General features: G+C 52.6%; 2 protein-coding genes across 8 annotated transcripts in view; one reads left to right on the top strand and one right to left on the bottom strand.

The window, feature by feature from the left end:
- Positions 1 to 15,825, top strand: part of NUMA1 (nuclear mitotic apparatus protein 1) — a 98,816-nt gene extending 82,991 nt beyond the window's left edge. For all 5 annotated transcript variants that reach the window (XM_080641452.1, XM_080641454.1, XM_080641455.1 and 2 more), the window contains 18 exons: positions 413 to 570; positions 814 to 931; positions 1,021 to 1,138; positions 1,467 to 1,607; positions 2,579 to 2,701; positions 2,835 to 6,233; positions 6,711 to 6,752; positions 8,160 to 8,228; positions 9,573 to 9,683; positions 9,774 to 9,992; positions 10,110 to 10,264; positions 11,262 to 11,508; positions 12,415 to 12,643; positions 13,464 to 13,600; positions 13,982 to 14,155; positions 14,379 to 14,495; positions 14,584 to 14,802; positions 15,140 to 15,825. In XM_080641452.1, coding sequence (XP_080497578.1) covers positions 413 to 570; positions 814 to 931; positions 1,021 to 1,138; positions 1,467 to 1,607; positions 2,579 to 2,701; positions 2,835 to 6,233; positions 6,711 to 6,752; positions 8,160 to 8,228; positions 9,573 to 9,683; positions 9,774 to 9,992; positions 10,110 to 10,264; positions 11,262 to 11,508; positions 12,415 to 12,643; positions 13,464 to 13,600; positions 13,982 to 14,155; positions 14,379 to 14,495; positions 14,584 to 14,802; positions 15,140 to 15,151 — 5,788 coding nt within the window. In that variant the 3' untranslated portion in view covers positions 15,152 to 15,825. The remainder of the gene's footprint in view (positions 1 to 412; positions 571 to 813; positions 932 to 1,020; positions 1,139 to 1,466; positions 1,608 to 2,578; positions 2,702 to 2,834; positions 6,234 to 6,710; positions 6,753 to 8,159; positions 8,229 to 9,572; positions 9,684 to 9,773; positions 9,993 to 10,109; positions 10,265 to 11,261; positions 11,509 to 12,414; positions 12,644 to 13,463; positions 13,601 to 13,981; positions 14,156 to 14,378; positions 14,496 to 14,583; positions 14,803 to 15,139) is intronic.
- IL18BP (interleukin 18 binding protein) lies at positions 13,021 to 23,185 on the bottom strand. 3 transcript variants are annotated; one of them, XR_013959031.1, is made up of 7 exons: positions 21,956 to 22,140; positions 21,353 to 21,559; positions 20,561 to 20,684; positions 20,334 to 20,481; positions 19,777 to 19,851; positions 15,917 to 16,061; positions 13,021 to 14,811 (listed from the first exon to the last, which is right to left on the bottom strand). XR_013959031.1 is itself a non-coding variant. In XM_080641462.1 (6 exons), the coding sequence occupies exons 2-6, from the start codon at positions 21,981 to 21,983 to the stop codon at positions 19,780 to 19,782; spliced, it is 579 nt and encodes a 192-aa protein (XP_080497588.1). In that variant the 5' UTR covers positions 21,984 to 22,011; positions 22,457 to 23,185; the 3' UTR covers positions 19,413 to 19,779. The 3 variants fall into 3 exon arrangements, 2 of the variants coding, with proteins under 2 accessions (XP_080497588.1, XP_080497587.1); XM_080641462.1 differs by lacking the exons at positions 13,021 to 14,811; positions 15,917 to 16,061 and adding an exon at positions 22,457 to 23,185 and having other exon boundaries at positions 19,413 to 19,851; positions 21,956 to 22,011; XM_080641461.1 differs by lacking the exons at positions 13,021 to 14,811; positions 15,917 to 16,061 and adding an exon at positions 22,270 to 22,378 and having other exon boundaries at positions 19,413 to 19,851; positions 21,956 to 22,011.
- Positions 23,186 to 23,452: the final 267 nt, after the last annotated feature.

Below are 23,452 nucleotides of genomic sequence, written 5' to 3' on the forward strand. Positions count from 1 at the left end.
AGAGGTGCTTGCAAGCATCCTGTCAGACTGGGACGTCCTCACCTGCTGCAGTACTAATTGGGGGAATTGGTTGGGATCTGTCTTGGGCAGAAGGCCTCTCTCAAAGACTGTTCCCTGTTTATGGAATTCCTTTCTTTGTTGATTACACTAAAGTCCCTTCTCTCAGTGCAGCTCTGCAGAGGCAAGGAGAACACCTCCCTCCCCCTTTATTTTTTGACTTGGAGAAAGAAGGGTTTACTTAAGGTCATGTCACAAGACATGAGATGGCACTGCAGACAGAACCTGGGTGTATGGGTCTCCCAGTCAGTGCTCACATCCATAGTGCCCTGCTTCCCCATCCCTGCCTATTGCTGGTCACTTCAGGTCTTATACCTGAAGATGACCATGGCATCTGGGCTATCTCTTTCCTTAGCTTCCTCTCAGCTTCTCCAGCCTCCCCCATGGGTGACATCCTGCAAACCCCACAATTCCAGATGAGACGGCTGAAGAAGCAGCTTGCGGATGAGAGAAATAACAGAGATGAGCTGGAGCTGGAGCTGGCTGAGAACCGCAAGCTCCTCACCGAGAGGGGTGGGTGCTGGCACACAGCAGATGTGTATGAGTGGGCAGCATCTGGGATTTCCTTCCAGGGAGCAATGGGCTTGTCTGAGGTATGGGCCCTCTGCTGGCCCTGGGCCTGTCAGGCTGACCTCCTGGAAACTGGTTCTGTCCTTGCCTCCATCTTCCCTTTCCCTTGGATTGGATGCTTCCTCCTTGCTCTCCCTTCTCCCCTTAGTTCTGCGCTGACTCTCCTCTCCTCTCCCGTCTCCCCAGATGCGCAGATAGCCATGATGCAGCAGCGCATTGACCGCCTGGCTCTGCTGAACGAGAAGCAGGCAGCTAGTCCATTGGAGCCCAAGGAGCTTGAGGAGCTCCGTGGCAAGAATGAGAGGTAGAGTTCTCTCTGCCTCCTTCCGAGCTCCCTGCCCCACCCTGTACCCATGAGGGACACACTCTTTTCTCACTGCTCCTCCCTTACAGCCTTACCATGCGGCTCCATGAAACTCTGAAGCAGTGCCAGGACCTGAAGACAGAAAAGAGCCAGATGGACCGCAAAATTAACCAGCTCTCTGAGGAGAATGGGGACCTTTCCTTTAAGGTGTGTTATGCCCCCACCTGGAGGCCCCTTGGAGTTGAGTTTTTCTGGACAATTAACCAAGAGGGGGTTGAGAAGAATTTCCTGGCACCTGTTTGGTGCCTTTGTCTCTCCAGAGACATGCATACTTTGCCCCTTTCCTTGTCCCATAATTGGTTGTAGCCCTAAATTTTGATCTGTAGTCCTGAGTTAGGGATGTGATTCATTATGATTGGCCTGACGATGGTGGACATAATCATCAGCGGAACCAGTCCTGGAGTTCTGGAGCAAGCAGCAGTGGTGGTACCAGTTCTGACTCTGGGTAATGGGGCTTCCGATTTGTCTATCTCAGCTGCGTGAATTTGCCAGTCACCTACAGCAGCTGCAGGGCGCCCTCAATGACTTGACAGAGGAGCACAGCAAGGCCACTCAGGAGTGGGGGAAGAAGCAGGACCATCTTGAGAAGGAATTCAGCACAGCCCTGCAGGACAAGGTAAAACTCTGTTTTGGGGTATTAGGGCCACTGTCTTGAGCACATGTTCAAAGTTGAATTCTGTTTGACGCTCTCTTCTTTTGGGCCTTTGGGAATTAAGCTGACTTCTGTTCAAGGTTTAATAGTGTGCTGTAATGGAAGAATTGTGGGCTTAGAAGTCCAATACACCTTTGAATCTTGTCTCTGCTATTTACAAGGTGTGGATCTTGGACAAGTTACTTGATCTCCTTCTCTCTAAGCATCCTTTCCTGAAAATGGGAAAAAGAACGAGTAGCTGCCTCATCAATCATTGTAAGATAATAATACATAGAAAGCACTTAACACATTGTGTGGTGCAAAGTAAACTCTCAGTGAATTAGTTGCTATTATTATTGCTGTTAATTAGGAACTCAACTCTGCCATTTATTAACCATGTAGCCCTGGGCCAAGCCATTTAACAAATGAGCTTCAGATTCTTGCTCTGTAAAAGAGGGGGAGTAATAGCTCTCTCTCGGATCTATCTGTGTGGTTTAGAAATTCAGAAAGGCACCCAGTGCCTGGCCTGTTGTAGGTGCTTAGTGAGCAGTGAGGGGAAGTGGGGGTACAGGAGGGTGTGGTGCTGTGGCTGCTGCTGCTGTTGATGCCCAGAGGGGCAGGGTATGTTTTTAAGCTGGGTGGGTATTTGGATAATCTGGAAGCTAAGACTTCCTTGAGGAAGGGTATACAGTGAGGAAATTTGAAGTAAACTCTGTGGCCTTGGAGAAGAAATTATCAGGTCACCTGACTTAATTTAGCCCTCTAGCTAGGGCTAAAAGGCAGGTCTCTCATGGTCCCAGATCCATGATTTCTGAGGGTTTTTTCCTAGGTGAGGGCAAAAGGAGATCTTGGTAACAAGGTGATAGGGTCTTATGTTTTGTTGATGTTTACAAGGGCTTGTGGGGACATCCAGTGCCTCTTCCACTTCTGTTCATGTGGAGCTCTTTTACTCCCAGAAATGCCTTGAAGAGAAGAATGAAATCCTTCAGGGAAAACTTTCACAGCTGGAAGAACATTTGGCCCGGCTACAGGAGAACCCACCCCAGGAGAAGGGTGAGGTGCTGGGTGACGTCTTGCAGGTAGGAATGCATAAGAGCATCTGTAAGACCTGGATGCTGTGTGCTGGGGTTGGTGTGGGCCATGTTTAGCACATTCAGCAGGGGCCCTGGTGACAGGAGTCATGCTGATCCCAATTTGTCTCTGTCTCACCAGCTGGAAACCCTGAAGCAAGAGGCAGCCACTCTTGCTGCAGACAACACACAGCTCCAAACCAGGGTGGAGGCACTGGAGACCGAGCGGGGCCAGCAGGAAGCCAAACTGCTTGCTGAGCGGGGCCACTTTGAAGAAGAAAAGCAGCAGCTGGCTGGCCTGATTGCTGAGCTGCAGAGTTCTCTATCCAACACCAGACAGGCCAAGGAAGAACTGGAGAAGGCCTCCCAGGCTCAGGGGGCCCAGTTGTCTGCCCAGGTGGCCACACTGACCTCCGAGCTCACAACCCTCAATGCTACTCTCCAGGAGCAAAATCAAGAACTGGCTGGCTTGAAGCAGCAGGCCAAAAAGGATCAGGCCCAGCTAACCCAGACCCTCCAGCAGCAAGAACAGGTCTCCCAGGGCCTCCGCCACCAGGTGGAGCAACTGAGTACCAGCCTGAAACGGAAGGAGCAGCAGTTGGAGGAGGCCACCAAGGAGCTGGAGGCCACCAGGCGAGACCACTCCCAGCAGCTGGCCACCGCTGCTGAGGAGCGGGAGGCCTCCTTAAGGGAGAAGGATTCAGCCCTCCAGCAAGTAGAGGCACTGGAGAAGGAGAAGGCTGCCAAACTAGAGGTGCTGCAACAGCAACTTCAGGCTGCTAATGAAGCCCGGGACAGTGCCCAGACCTCAGTGACACAGGCCCAGCGGGAGAAAGTAGAGCTGAGCCAAAAGGTGGAGGAACTCCATGCCTGTATTGAGGCAGCCCGCCAGGAGCAGTGTGAGACCCAGGCCCAGGTGGCAGAACTAAAGGCCCAGCTGAGGTCTGAGCAGCAAAAAGCAACTGAAAAAGAAAGGGTAGCCCAGGAGAAGAACCAGCTCCAGGAGCAGATCCGGGCCCTTGAGGAGTCCTTGGTGATCACCAAGGGCAGCCTTGAAGAGGAGAAGCACAGGGCTGCAAGTGCCCTCGAAGAGCAGCAATGTTGTATCGCCAAGCTAGAGGCAGAGACCCAGAGCCTGGTGGAGCAACATAAGCAGGAACGGAAGGAGCTAGAAGAAGAGAAGGCTGGACGCAAGGAGCTGGAGGCTCGATTACAGCAGCTTGGGGAGGCCCATCAGGCTGTGACGGAAGCCCTGCGGCGGGAGCTGGCAGAGGCCATAGCCTCCCAGCGTGAGGCTGAGAGTGAATGTGAGCAGCTTGCCAAGGAGGTGGCCACATGGCGTGAGCGGTATGAGGATAGCCAGCAAGAGGAGGCCCAGTATGGTGCCATGTTCCAGGAACAGCTGATGACCCTGAAGGAGGAATGTGAAAAGTCCCGCCAGGAGCTGCAAGAGGCAAAGGAAAAGGTGGCAGGGATAGAGGCTCACAACGAGCTCCAGATAAGCCGGCAGCAGAGTGAGCTAGCCCAGCTCCATGCCAGCCTGGCCAGAGCCCACCAGCAGGTCCAGGAGAAGGAGATCCGGGCCCAGAAACTTGCAGATGACCTCTCCACTCTGCAGGAGAAGATGGCTGCCACCAGCAAGGAGGTGGCCCGCCTGGAGGCCTTAGTGCGAAAGGCAGGTGAGCACAAGGAAACAACTTCCTCTGAGCTACTCAAGGAGCCCCCAAGGGCAGGAGACAGAGAATCAGAGTGGCTGGAAGAGCAGCAGGGGCATCGGTTCTGCAGTACCCAGGCTGCACTGCAGGCTATGGAGCGTGAGGCAGAGCAAATGGGCAGTGAGCTGGAGAAGCTCCGGGCTGCGCTAATGGAGAGCCAGGGACAACAGGAGGAGGAGCGTGGGGAGCAGGAGCGGGAGTTGGCCCGGCTAGCCCAGGAGCGGGGCCGAGCCCAAGCTGATCTTGTCCTGGAGAAGGCCGCCAAGGCAGAGCTTGAGATGCGGTTGCAGAATGCCCTCAATGAGCAGCGTGTGGAGTTTGCTACCTTGCAGGAGGCACTGGCCCATGCCCTGAAGGAAAAGGAAGGGAAGGACCAGGAGCTGGCCAAGCTTCGTGGGCAGGAGGCAGCCCAGAGAACAGAACTGGGGGAGCTTCAGCAAACCGTGGAGCAACTGAAGAAACAGCTGGCCAAGATGGAGAGGGAACACCAGCAGTCTCTAGGGACAGCCAGTGGAGAAGGCACTTGTGGGTCAGGAGCCCAGTCTGAGGCTACTGGAAAGACCAAGCGAAGAGGCCCTGACCCAGAGGCTCTGCAGGCAGAGGTGAGCAAGCTGGAGCAGCAGTGCCGTGAGCATCAGGAGAAGGCCTCCAGCCTGGAGCGTAGCCTAGAGTCTGAGCGTGCCTCCCAGAAGGAGCGGGCCACCACTCTGGAGACTTTGCGGGGCCAGTTAGAGGAGAAGGCCCAGGAGTTGGGGCGCACTCACAACACCTTAGCCTCAGCACAAAGGGAGTTGGCCACCCTTCGCACCAAGGCCCAAGACCACAGCAAGGCTGAGGATGAGTGGAAGGCCCAGATGGCCCGGGGCCAGCAGGAGGCTGAGAGAAAAAACAGTCTCATCAGCAGCTTGGAGGAGGAGGTGTCTATCTTGAACCGCCAGGTCCTGGAGAAGGAGGGTGAGAGCAAGGAGTTGAAGCGGCTTGTTGTAGCTGAGTCAGAGAAGAGCCAGAAGCTGGAAGAGAGGCTGCGCCTGCTTCAGGTAGAGACAGCCAGCAACAGTGCCAGAGCCGCGGAACGCAGCTCTGCTCTGCGGGATGAGGTCCAGACTCTCCGGGAGGAGGCAGAGAAACAACGGGTGGCCTCAGAGAGCCTTCGACAGGAGCTGGCCTCACAAGCAGAGCGAGCAGAGGAGCTGGGCCAAGAACTAAAGGCATGGCAGGAGAAATTCTTCCAGAAGGAGCAAGCCCTCTCTGCCCTGCAGCTAGAGCACACCAGCACACAGGCCCTGGTGAGTGAGCTGCTGCCCGCCAAGCACCTGTGCCAGCAGCTGCAGGCTGAGCAGGCAGCTGCTGAGAAACGCCATCGTGAAGAGCTGGAGCAAAGCAAGCAGGCAGCTGGTGGGCTGCGGGCAGAGCTGATGCGAGCCCAGCGGGAGCTCGGGGAACTGATTCCCCTACGTCAGAAGGTAGCAGAGCAAGAGCGAGCAGCCCAGCAGCTGCGGGCAGAGAAGGCCAACTACGCAGAGCAGCTGAGTATGCTGAAGGAGGCTCATGGCCTGCTGGCAGAGGAGAATCGGGGGCTGGGAGAGAAGGCCAATCTTGGCCGGCAGTTTCTGGAAGTGGAGCTGGACCAGGCCCGGGAGAAATATGACCAAGAGTTGGCAGCTGTGCGTGCTGATGCTGAGGCCCATCTGGCTGAGATGCAGCGGGAAGTACAGAGCACTGCCCGGGAGCTGGAGGTGATGACTTCCAAGTATGAGGGTGCCAAGGTCAAGGTCCTAGAGGAGAGACAGCGGTTCCAGGAAGAGAGACAGAAACTCACTGCCCAGGTAAGGCACCAAGCTCAACACCTCCTCCAAAGATTGGGCCTGAGAGACAGACGACATTGTTCCCTCTGCATTCCAGGGCCTCAAGCTTCCACATCATTTCAGAGTGTCTTGTCTCCCTCACTCACTGGGTGACAGAGGAGATGTAGCTGGCAGAGTTCAAGTCTATTGTCCCCTATTGTCCCCAAGAAAATATCAGTAGCCTCCCCTTCCCTGAAGACTCTGTCCCTGGAGAGTCAAAGAGTGAAGGCCATCGCTCATTCTGGAGGCACATTATGAGGTGTACCTGCAGTGGGGGCCCCAGAGCCACTGGGGACTAGAATGAGCCAACTGGCGCTTTACACATTACTAAAAGTCTGGTCCGTTGGGGGAGGGGGATTCTAAGAGTTTCAGTGAGGTCAGCCTGACAACAGGAACAGTGCCTCTTTGACCCCCACCCCCCATCTCACTCTGTCTCCATTGCTCCTCCCCCATGCACAGGTGGAACAGCTAGAGGTATTTCAGAGAGAGCAAACTAAGCAGGTAACGCCTGGGGTCCTTGCTAAATGCTGGCTGCTTAAGCGGTGACCAGTCTCGGTGCATGACCTCGGCTGCAGCTTGCCTCCGCCAGCTCCCGTTGTGAACTGTTTGTGAAGGGGGCAGGGTCAAGCCATGGAATCCAGGCCCAGGCTGCCCAGGAGTGCTGGGCCCTCTCTCAGGCCTCATCCCACCCGTCCCAGGTCGGACTCCCCACCTTCTGCACTTTCTGCAATTTGCCTGTCAGGGACGAGGGGTAGGGTAGGCTTCGTCTTTCCCATATCTAAACCAATCACAGACAATTCTTGAGATTCCTAAACCTTCAAGTCCTGTTCCAAGTTTGGGTCCTCAATGAGGACTGGCAGAATGACCAAGGCCTTGTTTAACTCAGTTCCCTTCTTTCCCACAGAAGCCATAAAGGTGATAAGCAAAGCATCCTTCACAGAGCAGGGAGGGTTGTGAGCTCGGGATGTCTGCTGATGGGTGATGACCCTTTGGGCCTTAACCCCAGGCGTGAAATAGAGGTTGAGAGGTGCAGGAGGGGCCTCTGCCAGAGTGGTATAGTCTAGCTGCCTCGCTCGTCTCTCAAAGATTTCTCTGTGCAGCCCAGATGTCAAGGCTATTGAGCTGGTTTTTAGTGGGAGCACCCTTTCTCTGCCAGCCCTTCTACCCAGTCATCTCAGGCCTGCTGAGGAATCAGGCTTTTCTTCCCATCACCTTCTTCAAGGAGCCCAAGACGACAATCAAACTGAATACAAACAGTTAGCAATGGAGCCCTCACCTCTCGCTTTTGCTGATCATGCTTGAGCTTCTGGAATGCCTGGAGGAGCCGGAGTGCTTGTGGCTGTGATGCTCCCCCTCATCCCTCCCTCCCCTTGCTCTTCCTCTCTATGGGAATTGGGTGGGCGTGGACATGTGCTGCCCTGCTCTGTCTCCCAGCAGCCTGATCCCCCACACTAACCACACTGCTGGCACCAGCCCTAACAGCCTGTGGGTAATGGGAAGAGGACTGATCATCTGTGGGCTTTTGCTTCGGTAGTTTCTGGGAAGATATTGAATGAGTATGTCTGCTAGTTACAGGCTAGGTCCCCTATTCCTGTCTCCAACCCAGGACAGTTGGGGCTGGGAATGGCAGCAGTAGGGTGGTGGTGAGGTGTTAGCTCCCCAGAGTAGATCTGTCCCTGCAGGCCTCTGTCCCTGCAGACGGGGGGTGGAGGTGAGTGTGGGCAGGTGGCTCTGGCAGCACCTGTGTGTTGGGTTACCTCACTCAGGTCCTGGGGCAGGCTAGAGAAAGTACCTGAGTTTTTTTTGTAAAAATATTGGGGACTGGTCTAGGAAAACCCCATAAGTTGCCTGGACATCAGGTTAAGGCCTCCTGAGTCTTCCCATCTCCTCTTCCCTCCCCTATCCCAGGTGGAAGAACTGAGTAAGAAGCTAGCTGACCACGACCAAGCCAGCAGGGAGCAGCAGCAGAAGCTGAAGGTGGGACAGATGGGAGCAGGAAGGTGCTCTAAGCCCTCGGGCTGTGTTGGTTGTGGAGGCAAGAAGGAGGGGTACCATGGGGACCTGGCAGCCTTAGGAGATCTGCCTGTGGTTCAAGAACCCCATGCATGTGCCTTCTGGGATCTCTGAAGGGAAGATCTTTGCATTACAGTAGCAATAACCATATGTGGTTACTTAAATTTAAAGTGGTTATAATTAAAATTTTAGTTCCTTAGTCACACTAGCCACAGTTTCCCTGATCAGCAATTAACTGTGCGTGGCTCGTGTCTACCATGTCGGACAGGGCAGAACATGGCTAGAAAGTCCTATTGAATAGTGCTGGCCTAGAGTTAATCACATGTAATATTATAATGCAATTTAATATTCTTAATATTTTCAACAATGTCACCATTGGTTTAATATATGCTTTTTTTTGCAGTCTAGGTGTCACAGCTTTTAGCTATAGGAGCAAAGGAATTGGGTCCCATGGCCCTGGGACTTGCTAAAGCCCTGGTGGGTTACAGGAATTGGTGGGAGCTGAGAGCTTCATTTCCCCAGCTCATTTCCACATGCTCCACACCATGTCATGATGATGATAAACAGATGCTTGTTATACTTCTTTTGGGGGCCTTCCTGGTGCTAGATGTAAAAGAGGTAAAGCCAGATGATCCTGTCCAGTGTCTATTACAAACTAAGCACTTGCTGGCCTTGCAGGTGGACAGAGAATCAGACACAGTCCCTGTCCCCAAGGAGTCTGGCCTGGAGAGGAGGCAGTGCAAGCCTCATAAACGTCCACACAGGCTTTGGAGTCAGGTGCACCAAGGGTCAGATCATACGCTGCTACTGAGTCACTATGATCCTGGCCAATTGCCTTAAATCTCTGTGCTCAATTTCTTCAACTCTGAAATGGAGATATAGTTACTTCCCAGAGTCGCTCTGAGGAGAAATGAGTTCACATGTCCTGAGAGCTCCCATCTCAAGTGCCTAGCCCCGTGCTTTGCACCCAGGTGAGAGGATCAGTTCCATTCCTCCTTGGGGAGACTGTGTACTCATGGAGAGAGAATGAGTTTGTACTTGATCTCAATGAAGATAGGGCTGTCAGAGCTCTGCCAGAAATGGCATAAGCTGAATGGGAAAGATCCTGCGGACTGTGGACCTTGCAAAGGTGTGTGGTGTTTCAGTATGCTGGAGTTGGTGGGGGTAAAAGGATTTTTCCACTTCCTGAGAGAATATGTAGGAGTCTGAAAACACCCAAGAGCCCAAGAGGCTAGGGCAAGTCAGCAGATTTAGATGGAGTAGCCAGACCACCACCCTGATCAGCCTTCCACATCACATGCTTTCCAGGCCCAGGGAGGGGAAAGCCAGCAAGAAGCCCAACGCCTCCAGGCCCAGCTGAATGAGCTGCAGGCCCAGTTGAGCCAGAAGGAGCAGGCAGCTGAACACTACAAGCTGCAGGTGAGGAGTCCAGTCCTGGCCCACTGTGCCCTCCCTCCTGCCATCCCCACTCTCCACCCCTAGCCCCTACCCACCCGTCTGCCCACACAGATGGAGAAAGCCAAGACCCATTATGATGCCAAGAAGCAGCAGAACCAAGAATTGCAGGAGCAGCTGCGGGGCCTGGAGCAGCTGCAGAAGGAAAACAAGGAACTGAGAGCCGAAGCTGAGCGGCTGGGTCAGGAGCTACAGCAGGCTGGGTTGAAGACTAAGGAGACTGAACAGACCTGCCGCCACCTTACTGCCCAGGTGCGCAGCCTGGAGGCACAGGTAAGTATCTGGCTGGACAGACTCCCTTACTCATCGTAATGGATCTCTGTGCCTTCCCCTCCTAAGCCACCCTTGCCTTAGGCTTCTCTTCACTCTCCCTGGCCCTCTGCTTCCCAGGTTGCCCATGCTGACCAGCAGCTTCGAGACCTGGGCAAGTTTCAGGTGGCCACTGATGCCTTAAAGAGCCGGGAGCCCCAGGCTAAGGCTCAGCTGGACTTGAGTATTGACAGCCTGGATCTGAGCTGCGAGGGAACCCCACTCACTACCACCAGGTCAGAAGGCACCCTCAGTCTGTTGTCCATTGATAACTATTGCCTGTATCCTGGGCACTGGGGCTGTGAGATAAATAAGATGTCCCTTTGCCCTTTGGAAGCTTATTCTTAGAAGAATAAAAAGGCTATATGGAGGTTGTCACTCCTGTTCTGAGTCTTCAAAGAAGCCATAGGTATATGTGCCTGTGGCTGGACTCCCCATTGATGGAGGCTGGCGCTTTGAGGGACCTGGGAAGGGTTTGAAATTGAGTACATGATCAGATTTTCAACTTAGCTTATCCTTATAGCCAATGTAGAAGCTGAGACTGAAAGCATTTGTTGTTATTTAACAAGACTTGTGTCAGACACTGTTATAGACACTTGAAAAATAGTAATTCATTTAATAGATGAAACTGGAGCATAGATGGGCAGTCACTTGATTAAGGTCCCACAGTGACAGAGTGGGCTTGGACCTGGGCAGCCTGGCTCGAGTCCTTGTTTGTCACTGCTCTGTTACCTCTCTGATGCTGTTGTCAGTCTAGGTGAGAGTTGATGACAGATCAGGGAAGGATGTGAGAGCAGAGCAGGGTGCAGTTAGGAGACTTGCTGATTTGGTTTATTAGGAGAGGGAAGTAGTAGGATTGTGTCCATGTTCATGGCTGGGCAGCTTGGGTGAAGGCTGCTCCCATTCGCTGAAATAGAAGTTACAGGAGGAGGAACACACAGATGAGCTTAGTTTGGGACATTTTCACTGGGGAGTAGTGGTGGGAGTCCAGAGATGTCTGGGACAGTGGGTATATGGGTCTGGGAGTAGCCAGTATTGAGTCAGAGGGCCATGGGAGTGGACTGAAGGGAAGGCCCAGGTCAAGGACGCTCCTTGGGACCTCTGAAAATTCAGCAAATGGGGTGCTTGACCTGGTCTGCTTATAATGCAAGAATTTGCCACTTTGGAGCAAAGAGATGGACAAAATGCTTCCTAGCCCCAAGAATGGCATCTCATCAGGTTTCTTTCCTATAGCAAGCTGCCTCGTACCCAGCCAGATGGCACCAGCATCCCAGGGGAGCCAGCTTCACCCATCTCCCAGCGCCTGCCCCCCAAGATAGAATCCCTGGAAAGTCTCTACTTTACCCCCATCCCAGCTCGGGGTCAGCCACCGCTGGAGGGAAGCCTGGACTCCCTGGGGGACATCTTCCCGGACTCAGGCCGGAAGACCCGCTCTGCTCGTCGACGGACCACGCAAATCATCAACATCACCATGACCAAGGTCAGGCTCTGGGGGGTGGGGCTGCAGGACAGTAATGCTCATGTCTTCTTAAGGGCATCTTTTCCAGTGGGTCCTCAAAATAGCCCCAGGGCTGACCAGCCCGTATCTTACAGAAGGAAAAGCTGAAATTCTGAGGAGGACCTTAGACCTCGTTTGTAGAAAAGGGCAGGACTGTAATTAGATGCCTATCTGCTGACTGTAAGGCTGGTGTCCTCTCCATGTGTAGCACTGACCCTGTACAGGCTGAAGGGAGAGAATATGGAGAAGTTGCAGCCGAACCTGCGCTTCCCAGCACATCCCCGGGGGAGCCAAGATGTGTTGTGGCCGCCAGGGGGCTGCCTGCCAGCCTGAGGGCTCTGGCCCTTGTTTCCACATCCCGAGGTTAGGGAGGAGAGGGGGTGCCTGTGGGGCAGCAGGGACACCTCTGTGTACAGGGTGGCCTTTGCTACCAAGATGCTGGAAAAGCTCTAAAAGATAGTCAGACCCTGGCAAGCGTGGGCTAGGGACGCAGAGGCTGTGGGATGAGCCTGACCAGCTCAGGAGACATGAGCGCCCTGGTTCTCCACTTCCTAGCTGTTTGACCTTTGGGCCAGTTACTTCATTTCTTTGTACTTCACTTCTGAAGTAGTCTAATATACTCTTGCCTTCCCTCCCTCAAAGTATTGAATAGACTTAGTGGGGAAAATGGGTAGAAAAGAGTCGATACCCTCAGCACCTTGTGTGGGATTCTGGCAGCAAGGCCCATTTCTTGCAAACATCCAGGTAAGAACTCTTGCAAAGCAGTATGGGAACACACACAGCCATGTAGTAGGATCTGAGGGGCTCAGGAGGGGGAACAGTGGAGGCTCCTTTATAGAATGCCAGGTGCCCACTCAGCCCACTACAACAGATGGTCCTTTCTTCCAGAAGTCAGATGTGGAAGAGCCAGACAGCGCCAACTCATCCTTCTATAGCACGCAGTCTGCCCCCGTTTCCCAGGCCGGCCCAAGAGCCACCTCCTCCACCCAGTCTCTAGCCCGCCTGAGCTCTCCTGACGATGGCAACTCTGCTCTGCTCAGCCTGCCTGGATACCGGCCCACCACTCGCAGCTCTGCTCGCCGCTCCCAGGCTGGGGTGTCCAGTGGGGCCCCTCCAGGTAGGGACTGTTCCCCTAACGCAACCCAAATATCAGTCTGGAAGCAGATCCTGGCACAGGGAAATAACAAGCATTTAAAAACCCAAGGCTAGCTTCCTGGCTGCCTTCCTTGCAGCCTTGCCTGTCCATCGAGGGGGAATCAGAAAGCTCACATAATGGGCCTGGGAGTCCCAGCATGACAGTGAAGCTCAGAAGCTATTGGGAGTCCTTTTCAGGTGGTGAGAGTCTGCCAAAGGGCCAAGCTGGCAAGTGTTTTACCCTCAGATTGTTCTGGGAGGCTCTTGTCCTTTGGAGATCCCCTGGGTATCAATTCCTGGCCCTCAAGTCGTTTCTTTCTTCTTTTTTTTTTTTTTTTAAATATATTTTATTGTTTTTTTACAGGGAGGAAGGGAGAGGGATAGAGAGTTAGAAACATCGATGGGAGAGAGACATTAATCAGCTGCCTCCTGCACACTCCCACTGGGTATGTGCCTGCAACCAAGGTACATGCTCTTGACCGGAGTCAAACCTGGGACCCTTGAGTCTGCAGGCCGACGCTCTATCCACTGAGCCAAACCAGTTAGGGCTCAAGTCGTTTCTCTTGATTTCATGGCCTCTGTGTGACCTCTCCAGGGAGAATGCAGTTAGGCAGCTCCTGCATCTGCAGCTCTGAGCAGAGCAGGACTCTGGGCAACTGGGCTTAAAGTCCACGGGGGAGGTGGACAGGATGGTGGCAGCAAAGGCTGGTGAGATGCCAGGGCCAGTGGGCAACCTGCTGCCTCCACCTTCACTCTTCCTGGCCTTCCAGCCCCACTTGCTCAAATATCCCTGCCCTCCCCAGGAAGGAACAGCTTCTACATGGGCACTTGCCATGATGAGCCCGAGCAGCTGGATGACTGGAACCGCATTGCAGAGCTGCAGCAGCGCAATCGAGTTTGCCCCCCGCACCTGAAGACCTGCTATCCACTTGAGTCCAGGGTGAGCTCTGGGGTCACCTGCATGGAACTTGCCTGCACTGGCCCACCCCTACCTCTCTTGGCATTCCATCCCAGTGCCACTTGCTGACCCAGCTCAAGTAATAGTGCCCTTGGTCTCTGGCCTCCTGAGGAGGGTGACTAGATACTTCTAGTAGAATAGCTGTAAGGGAGGGAGTCAGGGGTGAAGTTCCTGTGGTTGGGTAGGAGATAGAGAGGTCTGCTTGGGACTCCTCTTCTGTGGCCATTGTGCCAGGGAAGACAACAGGCCTTTTGTGATATGAAGCCTTCAGCTGTCCCACGTGCCAGGCCAGGGAAGAGAATCTGGGCCATCCTGTTGCATCTTCAACAGCCTGGGTCCATTGACCACTTCCACCTCACACAGCCTTCCTTGAGCCTGGCGACCATCACAGATGAAGAGATGAAAACTGGCGACCCCCAGGAGACCCTACGCCGAGCCAGCATGCAGCCAACCCAGATAGCTGAGGGCACTGGCATCACCACCCGGCAGCGCAAACGGGTCTCCTTGGAGCCCCACCAGGGCCCTGGCACTCCTGAGGTAGGAGATGTTGGCTCCTGGCTTTTATTCTAGCTAACAGCCTGCCAGGTCAGCTCACCACGTTTGAAAAGTAGATTAAAGGGGAGGCTTCTGGCCCTTGGGGGTGGGGTGAGAGGTGCTGCTGATGGGACAAGTTGATTTATAGGTCCACTCAGCTGAGATACCTGGCTTTGGATGTGAAGTCCTCTTGCTGATATCTGCCTAATCGGCCTCTTCCCCATAGTCTAAGAAGCCCACCAGCTGTTTCCCACGCCCCATGACTCCCCGGGACCGACATGAAGGGCGCAAACAGAGCACTATGGAGGCCCAGAGGAAAGCAGCTCCCGCTGTTGTTAAACAGGTTAGTTGGGGGCTGAAGGGAGACCCTAGAGCAGCAGGTTGGCCTGGGAAAGCAGCAGTGAGCCTCATTTGACAGCCCCTCCTCACAGGCTGATCGCCGCCAGTCCATGACCTTCAGCATCCTCAACACGCCCAAGAAGCTTGGGAATAGCCTTCTGCGGAGGGGGGCCTCAAAGAAAGCCCTGCCCAAGGCCTCTCCCAACACCAGCAGTGGAACCCGTCGCTCTCCTCGCATTGCCACCACCACAGCCAGCGCTGCCACTGCTGCTGCCGCCATCGTCGCCGCCACTTCTCGGGCCAAGGGCAAGGTGGAGGCACTGGCAGGGAAGAGGGAGGGTTTAACTCTTAGGAACCTCAGTGGAAGTATGGGGCAGCTTCCAGGGCAGGCCTGCTGGGGGCTGAGCAGGTGCTCCTTGTCTTGGTCAGTGGCTTAATATTGAGGAGAGGAAGCAGACAACTCTACTCCTAACAGAAAATCCAGAGTTGCTTAGACACATCTAGCAACTGGTAACCTGAAGGTTTATCTGTCCAGAGCCACACCATGGAAAGGATCCTAGTCGGGACTATGGGAGCAGAAAGAGGTCTTTCTAAGCCAGCTGGTGCAGGCTGATATCACAGCCATGTGACTGTGTTTCTCTCTTTCAGGCAAAGCACTAAAGGACCAGTACCAGTGAGTGGCCCCACCTGTGTCCCTGATGCTGCCCTGCCTGATGCTGTCCCCCTCAGTGCCTTCTCTCAGCTTCCAGGCCAACCGTGGCCAAACCCCTAGAGACAGTGATGCCTGACACACCTTGGCCTGGTACCTGGACCTTTACCAGAGCCTTCACTAGGTGAACAGATGTGTCGTCAGAATTGGCCTGGAGCCTGAACAGTCTGGGTCCTCTCCCTACCTTGCCTCCTGTTTTCACAAAGCAGTCACTTCTCCATGATAACGAGATTTGAGGCTGGCGTTGAGGACTGGGTCCTTGGGCCCAGCCAGTCCTCCTCAGCCTCTGTATTTAGAAGGGACCATTGGAGAAGCAGGCCCTGGTCCCTGCTATTCCTGGTGGCCAGGCTTACCAAGGGCCCTTGTTGTTAAAGTCTATGGCTGGGCGTTGACCTAGTGGGAACACCTGGGGATAAGGTGCTCCCATCCATCCAAGGGCACAATTACCCAGAGGATGCTCTTTTCCATGACAGCCAGGCGGGGGGAGGGTGGGGACAGCTCATCCCCCACCTTCTCTAGACTTGTACTGGGGTGGGATTTGGATTGATGGGAAGGTTTTTAAGGGCCAGGGATGGATCTTTTCTAAATGTTATTACTTGTAAATAAAGTCTATTTTTCTCCCTTGGCTGCTAAGCTGCCTGATCTGTGTGGGAAAAGAAGGGAAATCTGGGCTTGTTAGAGCATGCCTTTGTTCCTGCTGTCTTCAGACCACCTACCTTCTTTTAAGTCCCTTCTCCTGGCCTCTGCTCATGAAGCAGTATGGGCTGTCTTTTCCTGAGGGCCTGTGTCCCCTGAATCTGGTTTTGTCTTTAACTTCTGAGTGGTACTCTTCCCATAGTCCCTCTTAGAATGGGCCAAGTTCTGTGAATGGGAGAATGGCCTAAATCAGAAGATGTCAGCATGCCTCCACTGAAAAATCACCTATGAATGCCCATTGTGGGCCTTGCTAGGTATGACAAAGATACAACTGTGTATCAGAAGCAGCCTCTGCCCAATCTATTGGGGGAAGGGAGACAATACAGGCAGGTTCGGTTCCAGACCACTACAACAAAGTGAATATTGCAATAAAGTCAGTTACAAAACATTTTGGTTTCCACTGTAGTCTATTAAGTGTGCAGCAGCGTGTCTAAACAACGGACATTAACTGAAAACACATCACAGCTAACAAATGCTCTTCACCATCTGAGCTTTCAGTGAGTTGTAATCTTTTTACTGGTAGAGTCTTGCCTTGATGTTGGCTGCTGCTAAGAGTAGAATGGCTGAGGGTTGGAATGGCTGTGGCAATTTCTTAAAATAAGAAAATGAAGTTTGCTGCACTGATTGACTTTCACGAATAATTTCTCTATAGCATGCAATGCTGTTTAATAGTATTTTATCCACAGAACTTCTTTTAAAATTGGAGTCAAGCCCTGGCCGGTGTTGCTCAATTGGACATTGTCTCATGCACCAGAAGGTTGCTGGTTTGATTTATGGTCAGGGCACATGCCCTGGTTACAGGCTTCATCCCCCGGTAGGGAGTGTGCAGGAGGCAGCCGATTGATGTTCTGTTCTCTCATCAATGTCTCTCTCCAAAAACAAAACAACAGCCAAAAATAAAAATAAAAAAATGTAAAAAAAAAAATTGGAGTCAAGCCTTTTTTTTTTTTTTAATTGATTTTGAGAGAGAGGAGGGAGAGAGAAACATCAATGTAAGATACATTAATCGGTTGCCTCCTGCACATGGCCTGACCAGGGATCAAACCCATTGGTGCATGGGACGACACTCCAACTGAGCCATGCCAGCCAGAGCTGGAGTCAGTCCTCCAAACCCTGCTGCTGCTTTATCATCTAAGTAATATTCTAAAGCTTTTGTTGTCATTTCAACAATCTTCATAGCATCTTCACCACTAATAGATTCCGCCTCAAGAAACCACTTTGCCGCCGAAACCGGTTTGGCTCAGTGGATAGAGCGTCGGCCTGCGGACTGAGGGGTCCCGGGTTCAATTCCGGTCAAGGGCATGTACCTCGGTTGCGGGCACATCCCCAGAGGGGGGCGTGCAGGAGGCAGCTGATGGATGTTTCTCTCTCATCGATGTTTCTAGCTCTCTATCCCTCTCCCTTCCTCTCTGTAAGATATCAATAAAATATATTTAAAAAAAAAAAAAAAGAAACCACTTCGCTCATCCACAAGAAGCAACTCCTCATCTGTTACAGTTTTATCATGAGATCGTAGCAATTCAGTCACATCTTTAGGCTCCACTTCTAATTCTCTTGCTATTTCCACCACATCTACAGTTGCTTCCTCCACTGGAGTCCTGAACTCCTCCAAGTCATCCATGAGGGTTGGAATCAACTTTTTCCAATCTCCTGCTAATGATGATATTTCACCTTTTCCCATGAATCACTAATGTTCTTAATAAAGAATAGTGAATCTTTTCCAGAAGGTTTTTAATTTACTTTGCCCAGATCCATCAGAGGAATTACTATGGCAACTATCGCATTATGAAATGTATTTCTTAAATAGTAAGACTTGAAAATTGAAATTACTCCTTGATCCACAGATTGCAAAATGGATGTTAGCAGCATGAAAATATTAATCTCGTTCATTTCCATCAGAGCTCTTGGGTAACCAGGTGCTTGTCAATGAGCAGCATTATTTTCAAAGGAATTATTTTATTCTGAGCAGATCCCAAAAATATTCAATAAATCATATTGTAAACAGATGTGCTATCATATATAGGCTTTGTTGTTCCATTTCTAGAGCACAGGCAGAATAGATTTTGCATAATTCTGAAGAGCCCTAGGATTTTCATGAGGGTAAATGAGTACTGACTTCAACTTAAAGTCAGCAGCTGCATTAGCTCCTAACAAGAAAGTCAGCTTGCCCTTTAAAAAAATTTCTTTGGTATTGATTTTAGAAAGAGAAACATGGATCAGCTGCCTTCTGCACACCCCCTACTGAGGACCAAGCCCCCAACCTGGACATGATTATGCTCAACCAACTAAGCCACAACGACCGACCAGGGCTCAGCCTGCCCTTTGAGACTTTGAAGCCGGGCATTGGCTTCACCTCTCTAGCTGTGAAATTCCTAGATGGTATCTTCTTCCATTAGAAGACTGCTTCATCTACATTGAAAATCTGTTATTAAGAGTAGCAATCTTGCCCTAACCAGTTTGGCTCAGTGGATAGAGCGTCGGCCTATGGACTGAAGGGTCCCAGGTTCAATTCCGGTCAAGGGCATGTAGCTTGGTTGCAGACACATCCCCAGTGGGGAGTGTGCAGGAGGCAGCTGATCGATGTTTCTTTCTCATCGATGTTTCTAACTCTCTAGCCCTCTCCCTTCCTCTCTGTAAAAAAATCAATAAAATATATTTAAAAAAAAAAAAAAAGAGTAGCCATCTTCATTATCTCAGCTAGATCTCCTGGAAAACTTGCTGTAGCTTCCACATCAACACTGGCTGCTTCACCTTGCACTTTTATGTTATGGAGATGGCTTCTTTCCTTAAACTTCATGAACCAACCTCTGCTAGCTTCCAATTTTTCTTTTGCAGCCTCACTTCTCGCAGCCTTCATAGAATCGAAGAGTTGGGGCCTTGCTTGGATTAGGCCAGTGGTTGGCAAACTGCGGCTCGCAAGCCACATGCAGCTCTTTGGCCCCTTGAGTGTGGCTCTTGCACAAAATACCACGAGCAGGCGTGCACGTACAGTGTGATTGAAACTTCATGGCCCGTGCGCAGAAGTCGGTTTTCAGCTCTCAAAAGAACTTTCAGTCGTCATACTGTTGATATTTGGCTCTGTTGACTAATGAGTTTGCCGACCACTGGGTTAGGCTATGGTTTAAAGGAATGTGGTTGGTTTCACCTATCTAGACCACCAAAACTTTCTCCATATCAGCAGTAAGACTTTCATTTCCTTATCAATGTGTTCACTGGAGTAGCACTTTTAATTTCCTTCAAGAACTTTTCCTTTGCATTCACCACTTGGTTATCTGGTGTAAGAGGGAGGCCTAACTTATTGCCTATCTGGACTTTCGACATGCCTTCCTCACTAAGCTGAATCATTTCTAGCTTTCGATTTAAAGTGAGAAACAGGTGACTCCTCCTTTCACTAGACATTTAGAGGTCACTGTAGGGTTATTACTTGGCCTAATTTCAATACTGTTATGTCTTTGGGGAATAGGGAAGCTCAAGGAAAGGGAGAGAGATGGAGAATAGGCAGTCAGAACACACACATTTGTCAATTAAGTTTACCATCTTATATGGGCATGATTCATGGCACCCAAAAAACAACTGTAACATCAAAGACCACTGATCACAGATCATTAACAAATACAATAATGATGAAGTTTGAAATATTGCAAGAATTACTACAATATGACATGAAGTGAACAAATGCTATTGGAAAAATAGTGCCAATAGACTTACTCAACACAGGGTTGCCACAAACCTGCAATCTGTAAAAAATGCATTATCTGTGAAGCACAATACAACGAGGTATACCTATACAAATATATAGCATTAAGTTGACAGATTGTGGCCTGAGCTGACAGCCTAGACCTAAATGAAGAGGTGGCGTTTCAACCAGGCTTGAGTTCACCTGTCAGGATGGTGAGGCAGAGGGAACCCTCTGGAGGCTTCTTGAGTCGGGGGTCATGACTGTCCTCAGCCCAGCCTGGGGAAGTGAAGGCAGACAAGGATCAGGGCCAAGGGGGAGGGATATCTCGTCACTTTCCTCTAGGCCAGTGGTCGGCAAACTGCGGCTCGCGAGCCACATGCGGCTCTTTGGCCCCTTGAGTGTTCTAACGCCACTTCTTCAAAATAGACCTGCCCAGGCCGAAAACTGACTTCTGCGCATGGGCCACGAAGTTTCAATCGCAATGTCCGTGCGTGCCCACACGTGGTATTTTGTGAAGAGCCACACTCAAGGGGCCAAAGAGCCGCATATGGCTCGCGAGCCGCAGTTTGCCGACCACTGTTCTAGGCCATGCCTCCTCTGCTTGAGTCTGAGGTTCTGTTTAGTTCCACCTTGGGCCTGGGGTTTTGGGGGAGTGGTGGTCCTTAGCTGGAGACTGCTCTGGGCACAGCCCACCCTTTCCTCCCCACACTGGAGCAGAGCTCTGCCCATCCCTGGAAACCTTCCCTCAGGTTCCTCACCAAGAGATGGGCCAGGACAACGTGGTGCTGGACAGTGTACTCAGGATCCGTGAAAACACAAGAGAAGTTGGTGTTGCGCAGGACGGGGCTCACCTCCTCCAGCACCAAGGCCTTCTTCAGCTGAGTGCTGGCACCCCTGCGCTCCCAGCTGCAGCAGAGAAGAAAGGCCATGAGAGGACTGCAGGAGGAGGCCTCCCTCCTGTGGGCCTCACCACCATGCCCCTCACCTGGTGCTGCCCTCCCACAGCCGGTCTGGGAGGTGCTCGATGAAAGAACCATTGCCCAGCCAGTAGAGAATGCTGAAGTGGTGGAAGCGGCTACAGGCGGTACAGGACAGAGTCAGCGTTCCATCTAGGGGCACAAGTGGCTGTCAGCCCTTAGCCCTTCCGTCGAGCAGCCCCCCACCCTCTCTACTGTGGCCTGCCCATCCTCCCCAGCTCCACAGCGCCACGATCCAGGAACTATGAGTGCTGCTCAGCACACCACCCAGGTGCGAAAGTCCGTTAAAGCAGAAGTGCACTTGTCTACCATGGAGGCCCAGGGCTGAGCAAGAGTCTGGGGAATAGGTCCTTGGTTCAGGTGATAACTCTTGAGCTTGCTTATTCAGGAGACCTTCTAGTGCCCAGCTTCAGTGACTAGAACCCCCAGCCAAGGAAGCAGCCCTACTGGGCCACTCCTCCTCTGAGGTGGCCAGAAGCAAGTGGGCTCTGAGAGGAGGGGCAGGGCCTTGGAGCCCATGGCAGTCAGCTCTGCAGCCTCTCACCTTCCCTTGTCTGAATTCTCTCTGTCCCATTCAATAGGGAGCATCTTGGGAGCTAGACCCCGTGCCAATACTCATAATGCTGGGTGGGAGACAGAGAATTCTGAGTGCTCAGCCAAGCTAGCCGGGTTGGTAGACGGCTACATGGCAGAAGGGCAGGGGGTATTCAGGAGTCAACCCCACCCTTGGACCCTCTGTGCTAACAGCCTCCCCTCTAACCACTGTGCCCTCCTGGGCTTTCTTCAGAACTGTTTCTTACTTAGTGAGATTCCATATTCTGGCCAGGTCACCTCCAAGGCTGGGCACCGCTTGGTTGCTGGAAGTGTTGAGGGGCGGGAGGGGTCAGGGTCTCTTGTGAACCCAGCTGAGACGGTAGCAGCTGTGACGACCTGGGGTACAGGTGTGGCTCTCGCCAAATGGGAGACGATGTGGGTACACAGGAACAGGAACCACAAAGGGCTGGAGTCTGAGGAAAGGACAGTCATGGAGATCAGCAGCTGTGGAGCTGTCGGGCCGCCTGGGAATGCTCAGCACCCGGGCTCAGATCTTAGCTGAGGGAGTTGCTGCCTGGATATAGCTCTGGCTTGGAGATTCCTGGGCTCTGCTCAGGGAATTGAGGGGCAGAAGGACCCTCCTGGCCATTTTGGAAAGGAACACAGGGAGACTCTGGGATGGAGCCAGAGCCACAGCGTCTGGACAGAGGCTGAAAGAGTAGTGGAGAGGAGTCACCTGGGAGTTAAGGCTTGGGGCAACTAAATGGCTCCATTCTGTTCTCAGACCACTCCCACCCCCATGTTTTATCCCCGACCATCCTCTACCCTCCTCCTCCCCCTAGCGGCCCATGCACAGCCCCAGGTCCTACCTGGCGTCCAGTTCTGTCTGGTGGTCATGATGTACCAGGAGCTGGTGTTCTTGGCTCTATATATGTATGTGACAGGGGGTAGGCGGGGAAGGAGTGGTAAATATTCCACAATTCAGAAGCTGGCCTAGGCCTCAGAACCTGCCTCCGCTGCTGCCTGCTTCTTCTCCGCCCCTCCGGCCTCCGCCCCCCGCCCTCCGCCACCGCCGCCGCTGCCGCCGCAGGCTCCGCCCTCTGCCCCTGAGAGGCAGCCGCATTGGATCTCCCTCGCGGGGTGCAGGCATGGCGGGCGGCTGCGGAGCGGAGGCCCCATCAACCTGGCCTTGCAGCTCATCGCGCTCATCCTGGAGCAGCTCAGAAGCCGGCGGTCTGTTCGACAGCTTCCGCCAGGACTGCCTTTCCTCGCCCGGCTCTTATCACTATTAACATGCTAGTTTCCAGTGCAAGCTAACCCCTTCAGTATAGACACAGAAACTGAGACACAAAGAGGGGCCCGGGACTTACCCAGTCAGAAGGGAGATAAAGTTCTCCTCACAGCGGGAGCTGTTCTGGGAAGGGCAGGATCCAGTGAAATCATTCTGGGAAAGCACTGGCCCCTATTTCACTTTCACTTTGATTCTAACAGGGAACCTAAAGCAGGATCAGATACGGGAAACTTCCTGCTATTTCCTAGCGCCCTTACTCGCCAGCCAGTATCAGACTGGGTCCCCACGGTCCTTAATCCACCCATATCCGTACCCTCCAGGGTCACAAAGGGTATGGACTAATGAGTCTCTCACAGGTCAATTCTTCCATCCCAGTGAAGGGTCAGGACTTTAGTATCCATCTTTGCTCTTCAGAGCCAGATCTTTGCTTCTATGAACAGGCCTCCTGCTTCCTCCTTCTGTCACGTTGATATTCAAGGGAACAACTCTTATAGGCACTGGGGACTCCAATGTGTTAGACCAATTTGACCATTTCATGTTCAATGTCACCCAAGTCTATCCACATCCAGACCTTTCTCAGGCTCCCCACTCCCCTAAACCAACACCCACCCAGAGCCACGATGAACTCTTCTCACTTCTCTCATCCCAGAGCTGCAGGTCTAGGTTCCCCAGGAAGTTAGATTCCCCCTACCTGGTTCCCAAGAAGTTTGAAGAGCCCTGCTTTTCGGAATCACCATTCCAGAGGGTCACAGCGCAGTTCCACTCTGCTGGTCCCATGTGAGCCCCGCCATGGGAACTGCCTGAGAGTACTTCCCAGACTTGTCCACAGGACCTCGCAGAGCCACGCAGAGCCACGCTGAGAACTTGAAACATGAGCTGGAGCCCTGGTCCTAAAAGGAGGGCACTCCCTAGGGAAGAGGGGAATGGCCCCACACTGGCTGGAGCAAAACTCTAGTCTAATTGCTGATGGCACAAATAGAGCTGGGACTGCGGCAGGCGCAGGACTAGTGGGAATGAGAGAGGCACTCACTGTCAGGATCATGGAGGCAGAACGAGGAGGACTGGCGATCCAATG

Source organism: Plecotus auritus (genome assembly GCF_963455305.1).
Source record: "Plecotus auritus genome assembly, chromosome: 9".
In the NCBI taxonomy this organism is placed as follows: domain Eukaryota; kingdom Metazoa; phylum Chordata; class Mammalia; order Chiroptera; family Vespertilionidae; genus Plecotus; species Plecotus auritus.